Consider the following 14809-nt stretch of genomic DNA (forward strand, 5'->3'; position numbering starts at 1 on the left):
TGCCGGGAGGGAGAGAGGAAGGGAGGGATGCAGGGATGTAAGGAGAGAGGAGGGGGTCCGACCCACCGATAACATAGTGGAGCGGCTTTGATACTAGACAAACAGTAGCTAAGATAATAAAGATAGATAGATCGATGTAGTTCAGACTTATAACCAAAAGAAAAACAGCAAATGTGTGACAGAATATCCCTAGTTTCTATTGTTCATTTGACTGATTATTACTGGTTCTACTCTCAATTACCCTATAATGAAGCATTCGATTGTAAGGGTTAGCTAGTGCGACTTTTAAATGATATTCTACTAATAGATAGCCTACATAATAGATAATTTAGACGAAGGAAGATGTTCTAATCGAGACATGTATAATAACACTGTTACTTCTTTGTTCTGTTCTGTGGATTGAGTTCTTGGTTTTTGTGTTGCTGAGAAATTACATATCAGTATGCCGTTGCATTATTACCAGGAGTGGCCTTACACGCGCTGTAGTAGCTATAGTGTACGTTTACAAAAGCCTGCTGTTAGCTATATATATTCGTAATCAACATTTCCAGGCAGGAAGTGTGTTATTTGGTCAGCAGCACTGTGGTGGTTGAACGGTACTGCAGAATGGCTGGAAGTTCACGTTTACCAATAATTCAGAGGCTTTTGCTAGCCACACATCGTGCTTCACAGCAAGGCGACGCCATCCAGTGGTGATGAGTTGCATTGCACCACAGTGAGTCAATTTTATAAACATACACGGCCTGGATCCCTGCCTGCTTTTTTGCACATATTTTACAGTTTTAGCTTGAATGCAATTTATTTGATCTATTTATTAAATATATATTCTTAATAATAAAGCCTTTCTTGTGCTGTGATGTGCATTTATTCCCTACCACTAATACGAAAAATGTGTCGTTTTTTTAAATTAGGTATAATGTGGGAATGGTTGCTGCATTTAGTTTAATATATTGCAGGGGCCATTGCAGTTACAATTGGTAAAGGAAAAACGTTATAAATAAACGACGCCTTATCTGCAGAGCATACAAAACAAACAGCTCCAGCGAGCTATTACACAGACAAAGGATCTACTAGTGACAGCCTTTTCCCGTCTGTTGTATTTGTGAACCCTATTTATCTGCAACTAATTACGGTTTTAAACCTCAAACTAGTAGGCTATACTGGGCCTTTAGACGTCAAATGAGCACACTCTCACCGAGTTTTTAGCCAAGACCTACAGTGTGTAAAGCGTCCAATCAGAGAGAACTACAGTTCCCAGCTGCCATTGCCCATTCCTCTACCGCAAACAAAGAGCCGCATACATTCACATACAACTCCAGGGCTTTTATAAAAGAGATACACATCTCAAACAAAACAGCGCACTTTCAGCAAAAAGAATGTTACCGACAAGTATAATTGCAAAAAAAGAAAAAGCTATCCGAGTCATCGCGTGATTTCACGCTTCCGGAAGTTGGAATGGCATGAGAAAGAGAGAGCTGTCCTAGGTGCTGACACGGTGAGTAGCGCATGCCCTGCTTCAGAATTACATACGATACCTGTATATTTCACATGTAGTTCTATCATCTATAAATGACTTTTAACAGCGATACATTATTTAAGGTAGTGTGTATATCTGCATTTTGAACTGAATAATTGTGACAATACTAAATGTGCAAGACACAGGTCTTTCTTAAACTGTTCTCAGAAATAATGCGTTCCTCTTTCTTATCTCTACTCGCCTCTCTCTGTGTCTCTTACACACAGACACTCACTCACACACACACACACACACACACACACACACACACACACACACACACACACACACACACACACACACACACACACACACACACACACACACACACACACACACACACACACACACACACACACACACACACATATTCATATAATATATGAGGATAGACTTAAACTCCCTATATTCTGTGAAAATGCATTATGACCTATGATTATTTTCTTTTTTATTGTCAGAATTTGGGAAGATGGATGAACCCCAAGAGTCATCGTCCTGTATCACCAATGCTCACAACTCCAGCAGAAGCCCCCCCAGTAGTACACCTGGCAGTACTCCACAATGCAACGGCGTCCCAGAATACCGGACCCTGTTGCAGGTGCCGGAGTCCCATGGACTCCAGCTGCTGGGCGTGCTTAGATCATTCAGGGAGCAAGGCTTGCTGTTTGACTTCACCATTACGGTCCAGGATCACAGTTTTCCCTGCCATCGCTGTGTCCTTGCAGCATGCAGTGATTTCTTCAGGTATTCCATCGATCTATCTATCTATCTATCTATCTATCTATCTATCTATCTATCTATCTATCTATCTATCTATCTATCTATCTGTCTATCTGTCTGTCTGTCTGTCTGTCTGTCTGTTAATATAGTAACTGCTCTGTGTTTAGGGCCATGTTTGAGGTGGATATGCGAGAGCGTGGTGATGGTTCAGTGACTCTGGGTAACCAGTGTCCGGTGGCGGTGGGTTCTTTCCTGGACTTTGCCTATTCTGGAGAGACACTCATCACTGATGGCAATGTAGACATGCTGTTTCAGCTTGCCTCTTTTCTGCAGGTAGAAATACAAACACTCTTTCTTTTTCTTAAACATACAGTACATCTGGGTGCCTTGGTAGCTCACCTGGTTGAGCGTGCACCCCATATAATAAGAGTCAGTCCTTACCGCAGTGGCCCGGGTTCAAGTCAGACCCGTCTTCAGCTTTCCTATCAAATAAAGGCCAAAAAAGCCCAAAAATAATCTTTAAAAAAAAAAAAACATACAGTACATCGTACATTTTTTTTGTGCCATAACCAGAGCCTCCTTGCCAGGCTTAGGGTGTTACTAAACAAAAATTTCACAATTTGATATGTCACAGTTGTAGAAGCACAGGTGTAAATAATACAATTATTGATAGCTGAATTTATTATGGTACAACCGCACAGGTGTTCACATATTTTGACTAATTAGGCCACCTCTTAGCGTCTATTAGCATTGGAAAACTGACAACTTTATTACTATTACTTTATAACTTATTGGTACATGAACTTTGGTGACCTCATGTAATTCCCAGCATAGCTCCACCCAACTTCAACCCAAACAGAGTTCTAATCAAGCAAGCGAAAACACTTGTGTGGTTGTACAGAGCCTTCATTCAACTAGATTAACACTAACAGATTAACACAAGATTAACAGTTATTAAAGAAACAGGTATTTAATAAGATACTTTGCTCTAAATTGCAGTTTTAAAAAAAAAAATGTATTGTATGTGTCCTTAGGTGTCTGTCTTGTCCCAAGCGTGCAGCAACTTCCTGATTGGAACCATGGATCTTTCTAATTGTCTGTCCCTCCTCTCCCTCGCTGAGGCCTACGGATCGGCCTCTCTCCTGCAAAGAGCCAACGAGTTTGTGGTTCAAAACTTCTCTGACCTTTCCAAAACCCAAGACTTTCTGGATATGCAGGTGCTGCTTAAGAACGGCAAGATAAGGAAGTTATTTTATCAGAGAAGCTGAGGTTTATATAAGGATGAATGTAGCGTATTTGTTAATAAATCCCTATGTTCCTTTAATTAGTTTACACCTTGTTTATATATTATGAATGTAGTCTGCATTCTGTCTGCCTGAGCAATGACTTTAACCAGTTTTCGCTCATTCTCAGTAATTCAAATTGCAGCTCATAATCATATTTCATAGCCAGTAAACTGTAACTCTTGAGCCAACTCTTGGTGATTTATCTAATGTTAAAGAAGGGAGGTTGAGAAAAATGACAGCATTCATTTTAAATGGCCTTTAAAAAAGATATAGCAACAACATTTGTCAATATGTTTCAGAAGTTTTAGCCTCTCTTAAATCTTCCACATGCTGAGAAACAAAAAAGATTATGATTTAGATATAAGATATAGCATTTTTTATTTAATGAAAGGATTTAAAATGATTTCTCTTTTATGTCAAATGTCTGGCTTAAACACAGTAATGTGGATTATGAGTAAAGAATACTGTGCACCTAACTTATCTTATTTGTAAACACAGGGCATTACATTGTTCCCTTAATTACACTTAATAAATCAGTCTGGGCCTGAAGGCCTTGGGTGGGACCTTTCTTAGTAATAATAGTGTAAAAAGTAATTTTTATTTGACAAGATAAGCCTGACTGAACTTACTCTGTATTTAATATTTCAACTGCTTCTTATAGGTGAATGTGTTGGAGTCATGCCTAAGGTCAGACGCTCTAAACGTGCCCAGTGAGGAGGCGGTGGTGATGTCTCTTCTTAGATGGACACGCCATGATCTTTCGGGAAGACAAAAACTGTTGCCAGGCTTGTTATCGCTAACCAGACTCCACCATCTACCTGCAACTGTAATAAAGGTATGAACACACTGCATGTGCAGGATGTTGGATTTTATATGTAATTGTCTCATCCTCCTGTGTCACCCCTCACCTTCTCTGTCAGACTCTGCGTGACTCAGACTCTCTCCTCTGCAATGGTGAATCCTGCCTTGCCTTGCTCTCAGAGGCTCAGAGCAGGCAGGATCAGTACAATGGCCTGCTCTCTGATGCCAGGCCAGCCACCACACAAAGCTACATCTACATCCACAAGACGGAGGAGAACGGAGAGATCCGCCACACCTTCTGCTACTGTCTGGAAACAGACCGGTGGAAAGAACTGGGAACAGGGCATGGAGAGGTGACAGCTACTATGCCAAACCCACCGGGATCGTACATTACCAGCTTTGCTGAGAAGGTACGTTTTAGGAGTCCTGCTGCTGTTTAGAGCAGTGGTTCCCAAACGTTTTGCGTTGTGTCCCTTCAAAATTAAGCAAGCTCAACTTGTGACCCCTTATTACAAGTTATAGCCTTGGTGCGGGCATGGCTTATGAGCAGTTCAACCAAAGAGTAAGTTTTCTTTCCAGACCTGGGAGCTGTTTCCAGACCTCAAGGGGGGGGGGGGGGGGGGGTACATTAGCTTTAAATAAGCATGCTCTCCGTTATAGCTTACAGAAGTTTCTGATCTTCTCGTCTTTCCACTGGATCTAAGATATTTGTGACAGGTGGTTGCCGGGGGAACTGTTGCCGGGCAATACGTCTCCATGTGGCCGAGCCGTTCCATTACGCCACGGACGAGGTTTGGTGCTTCTGTCCTGTTACCCTAACCTGCACGCCTGCACCTGCCATGCTGAAGCCCAGAACCACACACACAGCTGTAACATGCCTGGACCGAGTGTATGTCATTGGAGGACGGACCACGGGATCCAGAGGGGGAGCTCCCAGTCTGCTGGAGGTAACAGTGTCTCTTTTATGTACGATTGAGACCATATCGTTGGTTCAGATGTTCTTTCATTACTAGATTATTAAGTGTGGATGTTTATGTGCAGTACAGTCATTCTTTTCTATCATATATTCTAGGTAGAGTATTATAACCCTCTGACCCAGACCTGGAGCTCTGTCAGCCCTCTGCCAACTGCCATCTTCTACCCTGAGGCCAGTGTTTGTGGCAGTGTTATCTATACACTAGGGTCAGAGGTGGAGATCACAGAATCCTTTAACCCCTCACTGGACTGCTTCTTCTGCTATGACGCCCAGCAGGACCAGTGGAGCCGCCTGGTGGCAGAGTTTGGCCAGTTCTTCCATGCTACATTGGTCAAGGCGGTGTCAGTTAACAATACACTGCACCTCTGTGACCTGTCCACTTACAAGGTGAGCCATCAGGGCACTGATGAACGAATGAGTTGTCAGTCATTAAACATGCTTATGCAGTTTTACTAGCAGGACTGTTTATATAGTGAAAAACAGAGTTCAAAGTGTGACTTTTTTCCCTATCCAGGTCTACAGTTTTTGTCCAGAGACCTGTGTGTGGAAGGGTGAAGGGTCATTTGAGTGTGCTGGGTTCAATGCCGGAGCAGTGGGTATGAGAGACAGAATCTACATCTTGGGTGGAGACTATTCACCGGACGAGATCACTGATGAAGTTCAGGTAGGAGAACCTTTACATTCAGAGAAGCTGCCCTAATTTGACTTTTATTGGTAAGTCCTGGTTTCATGAGCTAAGGGTGGAGGCCACTTGATGTGTCGACATATCTAAATATATGCCAGTATGTCTCTATGTGTGTACTGCATGTGTACAGTATGTTATATATAATGTACATTACTACTATATATGTATCACCATTACACAATGAGGAGGAATGGATGTGAGAGAGGGGATGAATGTAGGAGCCCAGGAGACGGTAGAGATGGGAGATGTATACACAGGATTTAATAAGAGAGGGGATAAAAGGAGGGATGATCAGATAAATAGTGAAAGGAAAAGGGGTAGGGAGAGTGGGTTGAGATAACATACAAACAGGAGAGGATGGGTTAGCCAGAGGTGTGGCCCTGCTCCAAAATCTTCATTTAAAGTTAATGTATTGCTGAAGATGCAATTCATTTATACTCTTTGTCTTTTTGGGGCAGAGGGTATTCCTACTCTAAGATCTGTGTTTTCTTGGGGCCTGTACAGGTGTACCACAGTGGGAGGAGTCAATGGGAGGAAGTGGCTCCCATGCCCAGAGCGCTCACTGAGTTCCACTGCCAGCTCATCAGTTTCAACAGATACAAAGATCCGTGGGGTGACACAGCATGATACACAGCAGACACACGCTCATCAACACGTGAGTGGTTATACATGTATGTGTTACATGTATCATTGATGTATGCAACTACCCACCCAAGTCCTTAACTTCGTATGTGTGAAGCACCTGCTGTCATTTGTTGTTTCAATCAAAATGCGGTCCCTCCCGTGGAGGAACCTTATTGAGAAGACTATTTTAGAAATCCTATTTTAGTAGCTGAATATTTTTTCTGCTTCGTATGTTTTGAAAGGAGAATTTCCCCAAAGAGAAGAACTCACAGTATCTGTACATTAATCAGCTCTTCTACAGCTCACATATAGAAAAAGGAGACTTTGTTAGGTAACACTTTGAAGCTCCATTGACACAGCCTTCAGGAGGGACTCACCCGGATTTTGCACCAGGCGCCCCTGCGCTGCGTTCCTGCTGTGCCGTAGTTTTGTTCCATCCTCCGCCACGTGCCATACCACACTGGGAGCGTCTGAGAAGCAGAGCGTCTTGCCTGACCGACTCACAGATTGTATTGTATGTATTGTCTCTAGTATTCAAAAGAACAATCACGTGTTTATTAAGCTAGTATCTACCTTCCACTCCAGGCACTCCTGTAATCACACTCCATGCCTTCTCTTTTCTGGCGTTGGATCTGTGATGTCCAGTGTTGTAGTCAAGACCACCTAAACCAAGATCAACCAACCAAGTCATTACCAAGACCAGAGTGTATCGAGACCGAGACAAAACCAAGACTTTGAGGGGTTTAGACCGAGACTAGACCAAGACCAAGGCAGGGTGAGAACGAGTCAAGACCAAGACCAGACAACTGAAACATACAGTATATACACAACTAGTTAATATGTATAGCTATAGCTATGCTTCCTTAGTGCAGATACAAATTTGAGGTGGTCCCTGCTGTGTCAGTTAGCATTACATTGCAGAATTTACACACTGCTGTGTGTTTTCTTTTAGATGTTTTGCGAAAAAAGTCTTTTAAAAAATATAATAAATAAAATGTAATAAATAAAATGTTATTACCGACGAATTGGCTGACATCTCCCAGACAGCCAAAGCTTCTTTTCCTGTCACCTACTGTACATTTACTTTGCAAGTTCGTGTTGAGGGGGGGCGGGGGTTAACAGTAACACATTTCAAACTAGAAATGAGTCAAGTTATTGGTTGCATTTGAAGCAGGAAGTTTTACATCCAATCACAGTAATGATGTAAACACATAAATCAGACGATACACAGGCAATTTAGTGATATCCCTGCAATTGTGGTCTTGAGCGGTCTTGAAATAAAATCGTCCTCTTTATCCGAGACCGATACAAGATTAGTAAAAATGTGGTCGATTCCGAGACCTTCGTCTTGAGACCGTCTTGTATAACTTTACATCTGAAGCGTTTAAAGACTCTATTTGTCCATTGTTTATTTCTAAAAAAACACCACAATGTATAAAAGGCTCCATTATCTTGTACCTCACGTTATGGCTCCGTAGCAGACGTTTTTGTAAAAATAGGTTAACGATTGTGTCATAACCACGCGACTTACTGTCGCGGAAGAGTAGAGGAATTACCATATAGTACAGGAGAAGCGCGCAGGCAGTTTCGTCTCACATTAGCTGTTTAAGTGTAATTACTAATGTTAACTAGCATTTTAGTTAGCAATAATTAGCCTGTGCCTATGTTGTCTCCTTACATATACCTACGCTCTCCGTCTCTGCAATATTCTGAATGATTGCAATTTCTCAGCTACCAGAAGACTTACAACTTTCAGACACGTTGCTCACAGCACATTTACGTCGTCTCTCTAAATTGGAGGCTGCGCAGTAACGCTCAGCCATCACCGGAAAAGTGCTTCTAATGGCCTTCACTGGTCTCCGTCCAGAGAACGGGATCTGTTGGTCCATTCTTATATACTGTCTATGGTCCAAACTCCCCGTGGCTCGCCTGAAAATTGTACCTGGCGCGTATCTTTAGCGGAGCACGCTTCTGGGACATGCCGCTTTGCGGGTGGTGGAATGTCAAGCATTGACTTGAATGGCAGCGATTGCTCGCAGGGGCCACGGCTTCCGGAACGGAGCGCAGACGTGCCCGGTGGATTATAGGGGTTTAGTGTCCTCAGTTTTGCATCAATTTATTTTGTTCTGGTAACATTACACAACACACCTGACCTCATAAGACCTTTTCAGCACACATTATTTTGTAATCTTTTTAGGTAAGGGTCCTATAAGTGGGTCTGTCATCTGGGACGTTCTTTCTAAGTTGTTTTTTTTTTCTAGCTGACAGAGACCTGCTCATATGTATTACACTATTTATAACTCAACTAAAATAATTGCATGGCAATACTGTCTAAATTATCTGGGTGAATTTTACTAAACATCTTGCCTTTATTCTGTTTCAGACTGCAATGCATGCCCTGTTTCTCCTCTCATGACATATAATTCTACATGTGATCAATACACAGATCACCTGATAATCTTCAGTAGGCTAACTGCTTGTTTGATGAGACATATGTAACCATAGAGAAATACTCTGTTGCTTCAAAGAATACAATAACTTAACAATAAGAAAAACATGGGCTTCATGGTGTAAGTCATGAATGCATACAGTACGTTTGTGTTTTAAAACAGAGAAATAATCCAACAAATGAAAGACTGTTTAATGTCAAGAAGTAAACATAAACATGTTTCATTATTTGTGTTGATGTCTTATTCTTTGAGTAGATAAGTCTCTACATTTGAGACATGCATCACTAAGTAAATGTATCAAATGGTTCAATGTATCAAAGGTACACAGTGACGGGTATAAACTAGTGTTTATAGTGACATTGCAGTGTGTTTTTGTAGCTGTCACTTTAAAGGAAAAACAAGAGCTAAAACTCCTGTTTATATATTTTTTTCACCCTCCCATCTCTACTGTGACTTCCCATTTGGCTCTTGCCAGAGATTCAAGGCCACATTAAAAAAACACATCAGAATACAAATACTGATCCAAGACTAGTTTGTCATTGACAATCTGCCCTGTTTGCAGTAATCACATGGCAGTCACATACAAACTAGAGTTTTGGACCAAACCAGTGCACATTGAATAAAAGAATGAAAATATGTAAACACTGTGTCTGAACATGAATCAATCAGCAGCAAAGTCCTACAGTAACCATGCTGGCTTCCCTCCACACACATATCTCTCCGTGTCCTCTGCCTCTCATTCATCTCCTCTCTTGTTGCTCCATTGTTCAGTCCTGGTAAACTTTCACCAGCAGCCACATCAGCAGCACAGTGATTAAGACGATCATGAAGTTGAGGAACAGCTCCTTCGCCGAGCGGTCCATGGTGGTATCACACCAGAGGAGAGGAAGACGAAGGAAAGGAGACAAGGAGGAAGGATGCAGATGTGTTGGATGTATTTTAAAGAGGTGTGGCTGGTCCTGGACCTGAGAGCTGTAGAGAGAATATGAGAAATAAAAGAAATAATACAGGTATGACCAAGGCAAATAAGATGGTATGGTATTTAGGAGTATAAGTGTGTGTGTGTGTGTGTGTGTGTGTGTGTGTGTGTGTGTGTGTGTGTGTGTGTGTGTGTGTGTGTGTGTGTTCAGCGGCATGTGCTGTTTGTGTGTGTGCATGTTTGTTGCCTGTGTTATAGATCAGATGGATGGCTAAGCCACTTCTCAGACGGGTCGTTACATATGTTCACAGATCAGTCACTCGACAGGGAGAGGTGCTAGAATAACCCCTCATATACATACATGGGACACGACGCACACACCCACAAAGCATACTTAATAATACACTAACGACACACACATGACCAGCTTCAAAGTACTGCAGTGAAAAATGAAAGATCACCTTTCCAAAGTCCCTTTACACTTAGATGTCAATTACAGAATTTTTCAAAAAGGTTTTAATTGGCTTGTTAGCCGACATTATTCTTCCAACTATGACAACCTTATTCAGAATGATAACACAAAATCAGATTAATTCAGTGAGCTGTTACCTTTCTATGAACAAGAAGAAGAGGAAGCAGATGTTCTTATATGTTCCAGTAGTACTTGACCTCTGATAGTTTCTTACTAGTCTTCTGGAAACTTCTCTATTGTGGCACTTCTTCTCTGCAGCATCTATTAGTAGCTGACCTTCCTGCTGTTGTCCAGCTCTCTGTGGTTGCCAGGGGCAGGGCCCGCTCCTAAAGTAGCCATCCGAAGCGGTCCGCCCATGTTTCACATACACACAGACTGATGTCACGCACCAACTAAACAACCAATAGAGTGTGTTATTTTCCACAATCTCATCCACTGGTGTGTCCCCCATCTATACCCATACAGTCTCTCTCTCTCTCACACACACACACACACACACACACACACACACACACACACACACACACACACACACACACACACACACACACACACACACACACACACACACACAACAGAGGAGGGATTTAGGGTTATTTATAAAACATTATTGCAGATATTAGGTGGATTACAGTTGCTCCAAACACAATACTCACATCTTCTGATGGATATAGGAAACTGTAACAGTATCACTCAGTATCTGGGTATGAGCTATGCACAGGGGGAAAGAAGAATAACAGAGCGACCTCTCCAAAATGCAACATTGGAGACATGTAGGTTTAAATCCATCTGATGCCACAATTCATCATGCTGTCCTCCCTGTCATAGAGAAACTTTCCAAAAAAAGGAAGGTTAATTCTTCCCATAGTTAATCAGTATGATGACATACACAGTCCTTTCTGCCACAGCACTTAAGTTACTTTCAATATTCTTTGTGGCTGCTGGAAATGGATGTGTTGGTCATGTGGCAGTGTTGCATGTAGAGGCTGGCACCCTTGCTAAATCGATTTCTTTTAACTGATGGACCGACAGACATAGGCAGCCTGGCTAAATCAGATTCTGCTCCCCTGAGTGAAGTGCAGACAGGCTGATAGGCAGTGAGGCTCCAATATGTATATTCACTGCTGGGGAAAGTAGGTTGTGTTTTTTATAGCTCTATATTATAGAATGTTCCCTGACCAAATTTTATATCAAACTTGGACCAACAAATCCCCATGTGAATACTTGATTGATACCTCTCTAATGTATGTATGGTAAATATGGAGTTACAGCCATCTGGTTAGCTTAGCTTAGCATAAAGACTGGAAACAGGGGTAAGGGGATCTGTGCAAATGTAGCAAAAACCATCTACCAGCACCTTGTTTATTTTTATTTTTAAATCTATACAAAAAGTGTAAAAATGACATGCTGTGGTTTCACGGGGGTGTAATAGACAATTATTTTTTACCCTTATATTTTGTGTCTCCACCATGAGTTTGCCGGACTTCAAGAGGTCACTGCTCCCAGCCATATTCCTGCACATAACACACCTGTAAAACTGCATCTTTGTTTTTTTTTTACCGTCATGGCCACAGGTGCCATTGATTGGTTGTCATTCTCTAGAGGGTGGACCTTGAGGGTCAGAGAAGAGTAAAAAGAGAGGAGAGTGGCGTGCTATGGAGAGCCTTCTTGTTGAGACCGTGATGGACAATGACTGAGAACCCTCATCCATTTAGTGTTTTTGTTTAGTTTCTGTCATTCTTTTTCTTAACCTAAATGAACTGAAACTGACTCTGTGCTACCAGTACTACCTGTGCTGGGACAGTACAGATTTACCCGCTAAGATATAATGTGTTCTGGAAGGCAGATGTTGCTACCTTTTTGGACAGATCCAGCCTAGCTGTTTCCCCCTGCTTCCGGTGTTAAGCTAAGCTGTTTACTGTGCAGTTATGAGAGTGGTATCAATCTTCTCATCTAACTGTCCACCAGAAAGCAAACAAGTATATTTGCCAAAATTGGACTATAAAGCATTCTTTTCTCTCTCTTGTGGTTGTGTATATGCATTGTACTCTTACATAATTCCTCCTTTATGTTATGCTGGCACTAAGAAAGGGATTTTGACAGTTCACCACAGTGAACCTCTCAGCTCATCTCACACTTGACAGCTGCTTAAAACGGTGTTATCTCTGAACTAATGTTAAACTCCCTTGACACACACACCTTCTCCCGTACACACAGACGGGTCACAGCAGGACTGTGTATGAGCTCGGCTCCCTTGAACCTTTCCATCACATGATTCCAAGGTCATTCCCAGAGGATTTAACAGATCAAAACGGCTGCCATTTTATTTCTCGGCTGCCCTGCCAGCATTGGACCAATAGCTATTTGAACGAGGGATTCCCATTGTCACAGAGATCTAGCACTGGGGTGATTGAATAAAGCGGGGCGAGGTGTGCAGGCATCTCTGTGCGGGGTGGACCACAGCCCACTGTGACAGCTGTGCGTGTGTGTTTAAGATAGAAAAAAGGGGCAGGGTTACCCTCTAAATCAGTGGAGAGACAGAGGGGTGTCAACAAGGCCTCAGAGACACCATTCCACACATTCTGGGACGCTATGTTTGTGTGTGTGTGTGTGTGTGTGTGTGTGTGTGTGTGTGTGTGTGTGTGTGTGTGTGTGTGTGTGTAAGTATGTGTGAGTGTAGGCTATGTGCATATATGTGCGTGCAATAAGACTACTGTTTATTATCTAGTTTGGTGAAAATGTCATGCTTGCCAGCTGTTAATGTTATGGCAAAAATAAAAAAATAAAGTTGACAAATCAAATCATCAGTAATATCAATAGTATTTCTCTACAGCAACCAATGTATGCCAGGAGTCAATTAGTTTATTATCATAAAGATGGAAAGTAAGAGGGAAACAGCTAGCCTTAAGCTCAATAATTGACATGTTCTATCTTGTTTGTTTAATTCTTACAAAAGCCAAAGTGTGACAATGACAAGTTGAGGTTTTGCTTCCAGTCTTTATGCTAAGCTAATTGCCTGCTGGGTATAGCTTCATATCTAATGTACAGACACAAGAGTGATATCAATCCTAAACACAAGATTCATTCAATTTATTAATCTTATTAACAATCTTAATAGGCAGGCAACACTTTGCCTTTACACTCAATATGAAGCTAGAGCCAGGAGGCGATTGGCTTAGCTCAGCATAAAGACTGGAAGAAGAGGGAAAGCGCTAGCCTGGCTCTGTCCAAATGTACCAGTGCCTCTAAAACTCTCTAATGAAATATTTATATTTTGTTTAATCCGTATAAAAAACAAAGTGTAAAAATAACATTGGGTTTTGCCTCCAGTCTTTAGACATTAGTGGTATCAATCTTCAATCTTCTCATCTAACTCTCGGCAAGAGGGCAACTAAACATATTTTCTAAGATGTCGGACTATATCATTTCTAAGCTCGAAAGCTGGCATTTCCATACAGTTGTTAAGAAGTCATGAATTACACACACACACACACACACACACACACACACACACACACACACACACACACACACACACACACACACTATTTTAGAAGGATCTAGTTTCTTTTTCTGTCCATCTCCGTCATGCAGTCTCCAGCTAATTAGAATACAAAGATGCCAGCAACAGGAGTTTGACCTCTGGCTACTGTCCCTGAATATCAAAGGGTGATGGCATGCCTCAGGGTACACAAGTGGTTCCACTCTAGTTCCCACCGTTACACTGTTTTTTCAGAGCTTGGCTGATGTTTGAGGTGAAACTTCCCTTGAACACAAATATCCTCATAATCTCCATGTTCATAACCTGAAAATGATTTTTCCACTTTGTAGAACGTTGACACTCATTGTTCACAAGTTCATGAATGGCTGACCAACTCTGAAATATATTGTTAAATTTAGACTTATAAGATAAGATTGAAAGTTTGTCTGGAAACAGTAGTTGAGTAACAAATCTCACTACAAGGTCCAGCTTTTGATCATGGCATGATCTCATTTATTAGACTTGTTTTGTTGTTATGATGCCGGAGAGGGCAGGCATGGTCTCCTGTCTGACCAGCTGTTGTTTTGTAGCCTAAACTGAGCATGCTGTTAAGACGACGAAGGGTTCCCACTGGCCAGCAGCTCAGCCTAGGACTGTAATTACTGAGATGGCTGAGGACAGGTGAGGGCTTCATTACACAACACACCCGTGTATAATTTCACTCAATGACACACACAGATTTTTCATGCTCGCAAACACATACAAAGACCACATCCAGTCCATGCATGCCGGAACACACTCACACCCAAAGGAGCTGTTGTCATGAATCTGGCTGTAGAGGAATACATACACAGGATCTGAGCTAATAGGCTCAATTGA

At 41.9% G+C, this 14809-nt stretch overlaps 2 protein-coding genes across 3 annotated transcripts; one reads left to right on the forward strand and one right to left on the reverse strand.

The window, feature by feature from the left end:
• Positions 1–17: 17 nt before the first annotated feature.
• On the forward strand, positions 18–9284 carry kbtbd3 (kelch repeat and BTB (POZ) domain containing 3). 2 transcript variants are annotated; one of them, XM_078246335.1, is made up of 11 exons: positions 18–1495; positions 1975–2260; positions 2404–2569; positions 3271–3453; positions 4184–4357; positions 4443–4733; positions 5028–5270; positions 5396–5686; positions 5814–5963; positions 6489–6639; positions 8992–9284. In XM_078246335.1, the coding sequence occupies exons 2-10, from the start codon at positions 1986–1988 to the stop codon at positions 6609–6611; spliced, it is 1896 nt and encodes a 631-aa protein (XP_078102461.1). In that variant the 5' UTR covers positions 18–1495; positions 1975–1985; the 3' UTR covers positions 6612–6639; positions 8992–9284. The 2 variants fall into 2 exon arrangements, with proteins under 2 accessions (XP_078102461.1, XP_078102460.1); XM_078246334.1 differs by having other exon boundaries at positions 6489–9284.
• Positions 9285–9756: 472 nt separating this feature from the next.
• Positions 9757–10734, reverse strand: sln (sarcolipin). The gene is made up of 2 exons (XM_078246338.1): positions 10587–10734; positions 9757–10030 (listed from the first exon to the last, which is right to left on the reverse strand). The coding sequence occupies exon 2, from the start codon at positions 9919–9921 to the stop codon at positions 9826–9828; it is 96 nt and encodes a 31-aa protein (XP_078102464.1). The 5' UTR covers positions 9922–10030; positions 10587–10734; the 3' UTR covers positions 9757–9825.
• Between the last annotated feature and the right edge of the window lie 4075 nt (positions 10735–14809).

This window comes from Sander vitreus, chromosome 3 (genome assembly GCF_031162955.1).
Source record: "Sander vitreus isolate 19-12246 chromosome 3, sanVit1, whole genome shotgun sequence".
NCBI lineage: Eukaryota > Metazoa > Chordata > Actinopteri > Perciformes > Percidae > Sander > Sander vitreus.

Coding starts and splice junctions, on each gene's coding strand:
- sln (XM_078246338.1), bottom strand. CDS start 9,921: ATGGACCGCTCGGCGAAGGAGCTGTTCCTCAACTTCATGATCGTCTTA.
- kbtbd3 (XM_078246334.1), top strand. CDS start 1,986: ATGGATGAACCCCAAGAGTCATCGTCCTGTATCACCAATGCTCACAAC. Junction 3,454..4,183: donor AAGACTTTCTGGATATGCAG/GTGCTGCTTAAG, acceptor TGCTTCTTATAG/GTGAATGTGTTGGAGTCATG. Junction 4,734..5,027: donor TTACCAGCTTTGCTGAGAAG/GTACGTTTTAGG, acceptor ACTGGATCTAAG/ATATTTGTGACAGGTGGTTG.